Source organism: Pristiophorus japonicus, chromosome X (assembly GCF_044704955.1).
Source record: "Pristiophorus japonicus isolate sPriJap1 chromosome X, sPriJap1.hap1, whole genome shotgun sequence".
Lineage (NCBI taxonomy): Eukaryota > Metazoa > Chordata > Chondrichthyes > Pristiophoridae > Pristiophorus > Pristiophorus japonicus.
In genome coordinates, this window is record NC_092010.1 from 11001763 (window position 1) to 11012242 (window position 10480).

Below are 10480 nucleotides of genomic sequence, written 5' to 3' on the forward strand. Positions count from 1 at the left end.
GACCGTGCTGTTGAGGAGCCATGCGGGCGGGGAGGGCGCCCTATCACGTGTATAACTCGTTGCCCCCTCCCTCCATTTGTTATTTAAATGATGTCTTACCAATGCAGGGTCCGGGGCATGGCCCTGCTTGCCGATTTAAAAAGGGGGGAAACCGGCTGGCTGAGCAATGTGGTGCAGCGAGTGCAGCCGCTGTAAACGATGTTGGCGACGTGCGCGGTGCTAGTGTGGGCGTGGGCAGCGGCGAGCAGCCCGCGACGTGCGATGGGCGCGACCATCGAGTGCGCCCCGTGCGGCGCTAGGGCGCTGCGAGCCTGCCACCCCCCCAGGGGCTGCGAGCTGGTGAGAGAGTCCGGCTGCGGCTGCTGCCTGACATGCGCGCTGGCGGAGGGAGCGGCGTGCGGCGTGTACAGCGAGAGCTGCGCGGCCGGCCTCAAGTGCCTACCCCGCCGCGGCGACAGGGCGCCGCTCCAGGCGTTGCTGCAGGGCCGCGGCGTGTGCCGCGCGGCCAAGCGAAGAGACCAGGCTCAGCACACGGGTGAGTGGACACGGCGAGCACGGCCTGCCGGCCGCGTCATTCAAGGGAAGCGGAGAGAGAGAGAGAGAGAGAGAGAGAGAGGGGGGGAGGCTTGGATCAGGATGTAAATTATCGCCTTCAAATCCTATCCGTTGCCCCGGGCAACGGTGAATGCCACCACCTCTGGCCAGAGTCACAGCCCCACTGACAGGCAGTGGGAGCTCAGGGAGAGGCGAGCACCTCACAAGGTGGATACAGAGAGGATGTTTCCACTGGTGGGGGAGACTAGAACTAGAGGGCATGATCTTAGAATAAGGGGCAGCCCATTTAAAACTGAAATGAGGAGACATTTCTTCTCTGAGGGTTGTAAATCTGTGGAATTCACTGCCTCAGAGAGCTGTGCAAGCTGGGTCATTGAATACATTTATGTCTGGACTAGACAGCTTCTTAAACGATAAGGGGTTATGGGGAGCGGGCAAGGAAGTGGATCTGATTCCATGATCGGATCAACCATGATATTAATCAATAGAGGGTTATGAGGAACGAGCAGGGAAGTAGACCCGAGTCCATGATCAGATCAGCCATGAGCAGGCTCGAGGGACCGAATGTCCGACTCCTGCTCCTATTTCTTATGTTCTTAAGTGGATTGTGAGCACAACCAGAGTTAACTGTTTGCTGCTTTTCTTTTAGCATACTCAGGCAGAGGGTCACAGTGCAGGGACAGCTCCATCATCATAGGCATTCCCTTGGAATTGGGCAAGACTTGCTGCCACTCTGAAAATGAGTTCTCAGGTGGCTGAACAGTCCAATATGAGAACCACAGACCCTGTCACAGGTGGGACAGATAGTCGTTCAGGGTAAGGGAGCGTGGGACAGGTTTGCCGCATGCTCCTTCTGCTGCCTGCGCTTGTCCTCCACATGCTCTCAGCGACGAGACTCGAGGTGCTCAGCGCCCTCCCGGATGCTCTTCCTCCACTTATACCAGTCTCGGGCCAGGGACTCACGTGTGTTAGTGGGGATGTTGCACTTTATCAAGGAGGCTTTGAGGGTGTCCTCAAAATGTTTCTTCTGCCCACCTGGGGATCGCCTGCCATTTAGGAGCTCCTGTGGATTTCTTGTAGATCTATTGAAAACAGGTTGCATTCAATCCAGCTGAGGCGATGGCTGAGCCTGGCTGCAATGCCCCTTCAGTGGTTGAGTATGCTGTCAACACTTGCTGCCTGGGTGACCCACAAAGAGTGCACACTGGTACTGGGTAAGGTACCCGAGTGCAGCTGCCAGGGACAGGAGGGAAGAAAGTGGGGCGTCCGGGGAGAGCCGATTTTTAAAAAAACTTGCGGATTGAAGTAGGAGGGAAGACTTCAAGGAATTCTCCAGTTTTGAAGGCCTACAAAAGAAAGTTTGAATAAGCTTAAGTCATAATTTTAACACTGTCAGGATGGAGGGACTGTGTGGTAATCTGACTGGACATGCAATATTTAATCGTCTCTGAAATACCATAGCAATTGTATTACTGTCTTAAAGCCTGTCCTGGGGCCAATCTTTATCCCTCAATCAACATGATTAAAAAAACAGATTATCTGGTCATTGTCACATTGCTGTTTGTGGGAGCTTGCGCTGTGCAAATTGGCTGCCGCATTTCCCACATTACAACAGTGACTCCAAAAGTACTTCATTGGCTGTAAAGTGCTTTGAAAAGTCTGGTGGTTGTGAAAGGTGCTATATAAATCCAAGTGTTTCTTGTAAACAAAAGACTTGCATCCATAAAGTGCTTTTCACAACTCTGGCCATCCCAATGAAGTATTTTTGCAGTGTAGTCACTGTTGTAATGTAGGAAACATGGTAGCCTATTTGCGCACAGCAAGCTCCCACAAACAGCAATAATCATCTGTTTTAGTGATGTTGGTTGAGGGATAAATATTGGCCAGGACACCGGGTGAAACTCGTTCGTTCGTTCAATAGTGCCGTGGGATCTTTTCTAATGGCGCCGTGGGGTCTCAGTTTAATGTCTCAGTCAAATGATGACACCTCTGACAGTGCAGTGCTCCCTCAGTACTGTCAGCCTAGAATATGTACTCCGATCCCTGGAGTGGGATTTCAACCGATAACCTTTTGGCTCAGAAGTGAGGGTGCTACAGCTGGCATTCACTCTATATAATCAAAAAGTTAGCTCCACTGCTTTCAGGGAAATCTTCTGTTAGACTATAAACCTCCTGAGTTCCCTCTGCTGACGAGAACTGGTACTGCAAAAGAAGCACTGCCATCCTAATACAGTAAGTGACATTTAATCACTGCTCAGCGCAAATGGTTTGTGTGCTATTGTGAAGACTTTTAATGATGCTGCAGAAAGGGTTTGTTTCTGTGAGTGTCGGCACAGGATTCATAACCTCGCCCAATATTGTCCAAACCAGCAGGAGTTAATTTTTATTTTCTCGCCTCCAAACCCAGGAGCACTGAGCCCAATTGTGACTATATCACACTGAGTGATACACTCATAAGCCATGAGGAAGCTAGTGATTGCTGCAGTGATGGGGCTGGTGCATTTTGTGTTTTGGGGTATGTTGGTGTGGGCTGTGTGAGGTGATTGTGCGAAGCTCTGGAACTCCCTGCCTAAACCTCTCCGCCTCTTCACCTCTCTTTCTTCCTTCAAGATGCTCATTAAAACCTACCTCTTTGACCAAGCATTTGATCACCTGTACTAATTTCTACTTCTGCCGCTCGGTGTCAAATTTTTTATTTCATAATACTCCTGTGAAGCGCCTTGGGACGTTTCGTTACTTTAAAAGTGCTATATAAATACAAGTTGTTGTTGTTGAATCTATTTAGAAATGTATGTATTGCATTAAGTAGGAGTGATTCCAGGCCCTCTTGCTGACCAGGTCTGTTCATATTCCTGCAGGAAAGTCCCTGGATGCTGACGAGAAATATTTCTTGGCAACGAGCGAGCACGATGGCAAAAAACATGGAATGCTGCCGGCAAATCCCAGCCAGCATTTGGCACTGAAACCCCATCAAAATCGGCATTCACCAAAGGGAACCATGCACACCATAGTGAACCCTTCCAAACTGGCCCCTGTCACCACACCTCTGCCAGATTCTGAATATGTAAGTGCCAGGCTCTTGTGTGAACATCATGCACTGCAGAAAATTCATCGTACATTCCAGGGGTTGCTACACTGGAGCATTGGACTCCTGTCTCGGTGTGCTTGGAGTTCGAGCAGTTTGGGTCACAAATTTAAGCTGTTATAGGCCACAGCAGTGTAAATAACAGGTGTGTCCTATAATCTGAAGGAGGTAGTTGCATGTCTATTCCGAATGTCCGATCCTATCACAGCGAGTGAGACTTGTGTATTGTATACATCCTCATGGACAAAAATGGATATTTGGCTGGGAATCCTGCCAAACACCACACTTTTTCAATAGTAAAGCAAAAACTTGCATTTATATAGCGCCTTTCACAACCGTACGACGTTCCAAAGCACTTAACAGCCAATTAAGTACCTTGAAGTGTAGTCACTGTTGTAATGTAGGAAATACGATAGGCAACTTGTGCTCCATGTAGCAAATTAAATTGTAGATGTGAAATAGAATAGTTCTAAATGTTAAAGTACACAGCGGGTAAAGGAGAACGATTCACTCCCGTCTGGTACTGTACACCCCGTCTGTGTCTCCTGTACATGTACAGTACACAGGGTAAAGGAGAACGATTCACTCCTGGTACTGTACACCCCGTGTGTGTCTGTGTCTCCTGTACATGTACAGTACACAGGGTAAAGGAGAACGATTCACTCCCGTCTGGTACTGTACACCCCGTCTGTGTCTCCTGTACATGTACAGTACACAGGGTAAAGGAGAACGATTCACTCCCGTCTGATACTGTACACCCCGTCTGTGTCTCCTGTACATGTACAGTACACAGGGTAAAGGAGAACTATTCACTCCCTTCTGGTACTGTACACCCCGTGTGTGTCTCTGTGACCCATGTACAGTACACAGGGTAAGGGGAACGATTCACCATACCGGCCCTCATTACTCATATATCCAGATGGTTGGTTGGTTATCTGGTTGATTGGTTATCATGGCTATTCCTTGCCGTCCTGGCTGATAACTTCAGTAAGGCTTCCATAGATAGACGGGGACAACAGATAAATGAGACATATGGCACTTCAAGAAGTGTTATCGAGCAGACGAGTGGCATTCCCTTTGACATTTGAGTTTGGATAAATCTGATGGGAGCTCGCCAGTGAGAGTCTCTGGAATTATTATAGCTTGCTGTGTTCTACATATTGCAACGAAGAAAGTCCTCCCGATTGCAGAATCTAAAGGTGATGGTGGGGATGAGGAAAGGAGAGAGACATACACTCCATCCCTCCCCACAACACAATGAGGGTATATGGGAAGGAAAGAATAAAGATTGGGAAAGTCGCAGCCAGCAAAAGGAAAATGCAGCGGATATGTCTGAAGCTCTGTCTTGTGGAGAGGGCATTGAAGCAGTCGGGTCAGTGCCAGTCTCCAGAGAGGCAGTGAATCTGCACCCACTCCTTAGTCAGTGTAGGGTGACCACGGGGGGGGGGGGATTATTTTTAAGATCAGCCAGACGAGTAGAACAAAGAAATCCATTTAAAATTAGTGAAAAGTAATACTACAACAACAACATGTATTTTATATAGCGCCTTTAACGTAGTGAAACGTCCCAAGGCGCTTCACAGGAAGATTGGGAGAAAAAAGATTTGACACTGAGTTGCATAAGTAGCAATTAGCGCAGGTGACCAAAAGCTTGGTCAAAGAGGTAGATTTTGAGGAGCGTCTTGGAGGAGGAAAGAGAGGTAGAGAGGCGGAGAGGTTTAGGGAGGGAGTTCCAGAGCTTGGGGCCTAGACAACAGAAGGCACAGCCACCGATGGTGGAGTGATTATAATCAGGGATGGTCAAGAGGGCAGAATTAGAGGAGTGCAGATTTTTTTTTTTAAATCGAGAAAAACATTTTACTCTGAATATTTGGAATAATCGACCATATAGTGGAGAAAACCTCACCGGAGATGTTCAGAATGCAGCTGAGTGGTTTACTGGGAGAGTTGAAGTCCTATAGAGGGGCTTCAATGGGACAGTAAGACTACTCGATGGAGAGTTGGGGTACGGGAGAGATGGGCTTTGATGAGACAGCTAATGTGCAGAAGGGATGGGCTTGTATGGGAGGGTTAGGCTTCGATGGACAAACTCGCTTTTTCACACATCTGACTTTGGATTTGAACCAATGATTTGCTTGTGCTTAGGGCCCATGTCGCAGGGAGATGGAAACCATTCTACAGGGTCTGAAGCCAGAGTTTTTCCGCAGCCCAGAGGACATCTACATCCCGAACTGTGATAAGAGAGGATTCTACCGGAGCAAACAGGTAAATAGTGAACCCAGACACAGTAATAACCTTTTACCCAGTTTATCAATTGCAATTGAGGAGCCCCTCGCCCAGCAAAGCAATAATGAAATCCTGAGGGAAAATGGTGTGCAAGGGGAGGGGGAATAGACATCAATTTTCTGAGCCGTCTGACCTCGTGTCGTAATGTTTCCAAAAACATTAATAGACTTTTTTTCCCCCCCCTCCCTATTGACCTCGGTGCCCTGACAAATATAGTCCCTGCGCCCACCTTTGGTATGATCAGCGGACTCCTCGCTGACCTAAGATAGGACCTTCCTGGTCTGTATAGCTCTGCCAGTCAGGGAGTTGTCTGTGACTGACAAACGCAGGAGGATTTGCTGACATTTCAATGCTGTTAATCTATTTAAAATGAATAAGGTTCGGCCTCTGGCGCATTTAGTCCAGCCCCCGCCAGTGAGGTGAATTCTCTGTGGTAACAGTAGGGCTACAATTAATCTCAGCCTCCTGAGATCGGGCAGGGGGGAAGACTGAGCCAGAACTCCTGCTCCTGAATCCCTCTGGTACATACTGTTGTACAAATATAATTCATATTTCCATTTAGACGCTAACTGATTTATAAATGTCACCGATTAAGTTTGCCTCAGTTGGCCGCTCTCTCACCGCCTGAGTCAAAAGGTCATGGGTTCAAGCCCAGCTCCAGACACTTGCGCCCATAGCCTAAGTTGACACTCCCAGGGCAGTACTGAGTGAGTGCTGCACTGCACTGTCGGAGGTGCTGTTTTTCAGATGAGATGTTAAACTGAGGCCCCGTCTGCCACTCGGGTGGATGTAAAAGATCTATTCAAACAAGAGCAGGTCAGTTCTCTTCAGTGTCCTGGGAAAACAGTCCTCCCTCATCCAACATCACTAAAACAGATTATCTGCTCATTGCTGTTTGTGGGAGCTTGCTGTGCACAAATTGGCTGCTGCATTTCCTAAATTGCAACAGTGACTACACTTCAAAAGTACTTCATTGGCTGTAAAGCGCTTCGGGAAATCCTCAGATTGTGACAGGCGCTAATGAAATGCCAGTTTGTTCTTTTTCCCCCTTCCATTAACGCAAGGTGTTTTTAATGTTTCCTAGTGCAAACCATCAAAAGGCAGAAAACGGGGTCACTGCTGGTGTGTGGATAAATATGGCCATTCACTTCCTGGGTCACTGAGCAGGAAACGGCCTGTGTCCTGTGCGCAAAGCACATCATCTGAAGAGATTGTATATTAGTTTGTGCAGGGCACCTGCCCTCTGAGGACAGCACTGCCTGACGTTTCTGAAGAGCGGATTAAATAGAAACTGAATCTCTCCAATCAACCTTGCTCTGTACCTGTAGCTCCAAATGGGCCTACAGGCTTTCCTGGAATCACATCTGATGGAAGTAGTTTAGTTTAAAGTTTAGAAAACCTGTAATACCTGCTAATGAAAGTCCTCTAAAATCCGACTTTAATTCTGATTCCTACTTGTTCCAAACATGGACCAAATTCTTTTGCCAAGCTGCTTCAGTGCCCAGTCCCTGGCATTAACATAACACACTGGCATGGTTCCCATGCCCTATTGTTTCCTTTTCCAACACCAGCCTCGAGTTGGAGCAACAGGAAGTCCCGCTGGTGAAGGTGTTTCTGGTCGAACACGAAAGTTCAGTCTGGTACTGCCATTTCACACGCCAGGTCATTGCACCATGACATCCAGGAAATCCTGGAGCTTCCCCTGGAGCCTCAGTAGCTGATTCTAAAGCACCAGCTGAATTGGTACTGACCTAAACAGCCCAGGTGGATCCCAGGTTTAATATCTGCTCAGTGCTTTGATTCATATCCAACGACCTCTGCTGGGAAGTGCACATTTGTGGTGGTTCCGCTCCACTGTGATGCCCTCTCCGTTGCATAGCTTGTTGACTCTCTCTCCATTTAGGCTTCCCTGCAAATGATGGTGAGTCTCGTGAGGTACTGACTGGAGCCATACCCCAACATGGATCTTCGAGAGGTGAAAGTGCTGAACGAGCTTAATGGGTGCGGTGGTGTAGAGGTGGTTACTGAGCCAGTAATCCAGAGGCCTAGGCTAATTAATCCAAGCGTCATCTGATCAGGTGACTAGAGTTGCAAAGCACATGTCCCATAAGTTCCGAGGCTGGAGTGTTTGATGGGGCTCCTCCACAGGCAAGGTTTGCGTGTAAATGTTCAAATGAGATATATTCTGAAACTTTTTGTTAATCCTTAAAAAGTTGCGGGTGAAGCCAGAGGCTGTCCACTGGCACGATACTGGCACAGACCTGTGTAACTTCAATTGTTTATTGTCAAATCTCATCATTGGCACGCAGAAAAACGGTCACTGTCTGACTGACTGTTTTAGGAATGGCTGTTTATTGAGTGAGACATTGAAGTTTGATTTTATCTCTTTATACATCCGTACTGTGCAGAAGTGTTTTTGAACAGGTCAAAGGTTACTGTCCTGCTATTCCTCTTTAAATTTAATATTTTGAAATTGTTTAATTTAATATTTTTTCCGTTTAAAAGTTCCCTGCTAATGGGGGTCAGGATGCTTCTTGTGCACACACTGTCCTAGATGTGTCTCTGGGGATGCAGCTTAGTGTGGCCACACTGCCCATGCAATTTTGTATCCCTTTACAAGACTCGATAAGCACTATGTATTTTTTTACTGGGAATGTGATGTACCTAAATATTTAAAATCCATGAACAGAAATAGGGAAATGTACTTTTGGAATGTAGACTATCTAAAATCAATAAATGCTTCTTTGTGATAAGCTGGTGTTTTTGGAATTTGTCCTTGCAATGTTTTATTTAATAAAATCTGCCCTTTAACTATTGAATCAACATTTCATGCTCATCTGTGGCAGAGCTGGGGGAACCAGCGTGCCTGGTGCTTGATCAAATCAAAATGGTCAGCCACTCCGCGTGTGAAGATTTGGGTGGGACACTCCCATAACTGGCTAAAGATGGGGATGGTCTGCTGGAGACTGACCAGCAGGAGTCTACACTCTCTGTACAGGAGGGGAGAAAACTGAGGGATGCAGTTGGCCCTTAAATAGAAAGAAGCTACACGTCACAGAGTGATACAGCACAGAAGGAGGCCATTTGGCCTATCGTGCCTATGCCGGCTCTGTGGTAGAGCTCTCCAATTAGTCCCACTCCCCGCTCTTCCCCCATAGCCCTGTAAAATGTTTCCCTTTCAAATATATATCCAATTTCCTTTTTTGAAAGTTATTCCAACTAGCTACATATAAAAACATTTCTCCTCTCCCCTTAAATCTGTGTCCTCTGGTTACCGATCCTCCTCCAGTGGGAACAGTTTATGCTTATTTGCTCTTATCAAAACCCTTATAATTTTGAACACCTCTATTAAACCCCCCTTGACCTCTGCTCTAAAGAGAACAACCTGAACTTCTCGAGTCTCCACATAACTGAAGTCCCTCATCACTTTAAAAATAAAACTATGTATGGTGCAGTAAAGCTCAAGTCCTACAGTAATTGAGCAATGCCTATGCTCTTTATAGCTATCGATTCATTGCCCTCAATACTGCCCTGAAATCGTATTGTTGCCAACTGGAATTTATCCATTGGTATTTCAAAACTATTTGCATGTTTCAGATAGTGCCTGTGTCGCTGCTGGTTTGGACAGTACTATGTGAAATGCAGTGTGCTATCATCTGGGGCATCCATCATTCTACTGGAGCCCAGTTAATCCACCTAGATTAATAAACAAACTACTGCTGAAGAGTGTCAGGGTAAGGGACAGGATAGAAGGAAGAGTGGCACTGTTAGATCTCTTAATTTCCAATGAAATATGAACTCCGATGGTAGTTTTAACTTTTTAATTCTTGGCAGAGAGCAACAAACTGCTTGGCTTCAAGCCAGGTCTTTGTTCTTCTGAGACACATGGTCAAAATGGCTGTATTTATGCCTGGATCAATTTGCAGAAAAGAACTTGCCTTCTTTGACCTTATTGGCTCAATTGAAAGTCTTTTAACATTTTATTGGCTCACTACCCAAGGTCTGAAAATATCAAGTTGATTGATGAGTTAATGCAACATGCCAAACTGCATGTAGCAGCCTTGACTTGGGGGTCTGTGAATTTTCACAGTCTGTCTAAATGAGCCTGTTTGAATTCTCTATCAATCCCCCCTTTGATTCTTTCACAAACTGAATCATAAAACATCAGGTATCACTGGTTAAACATTCTACAAAATAATTTCATACATGTTAATAGAGTTTCCTTCTAAAATTTGTTGATGTGTTTCGCCACATGTCCAGACTAGTAGCTTCCACACAAATTTACACCAACCCGAGTTCCATCGTGGCCACAGTGGAAGTCTGGTTTTAGTAGGTTAATTAACCTTATTCCAATTTAATCAATATCTTAATTCAACCAGTAAACAACCTTCCCTTTAGCATAACATACCCCTGTGCCATGTACAGATGGTCTGCTGGGACCTGCAAGGTGTCTCACCTGCGGGACAGCAACTACAGCCGCCTGGTCACAACAACATTTAATCAACATAAACAAACAATATAAAAGTAAAAGTAATTGTCCTTATTAGATTTCAG

General features: G+C 46.4%; 1 protein-coding gene across 1 annotated transcript; it reads left to right on the top strand.

Annotated features, from left to right (window-relative positions):
* Positions 1-230: 230 nt before the first annotated feature.
* Positions 231-8679, top strand: LOC139240860 (insulin-like growth factor-binding protein 5). Its single transcript, XM_070869348.1, has 4 exons — positions 231-535; positions 3414-3619; positions 5786-5905; positions 7011-8679. The coding sequence occupies exons 1-4, from the start codon at positions 262-264 to the stop codon at positions 7146-7148; spliced, it is 738 nt and encodes a 245-aa protein (XP_070725449.1). The 5' UTR covers positions 231-261; the 3' UTR covers positions 7149-8679.
* The last annotated feature ends 1801 nt before the right edge of the window (positions 8680-10480 follow it).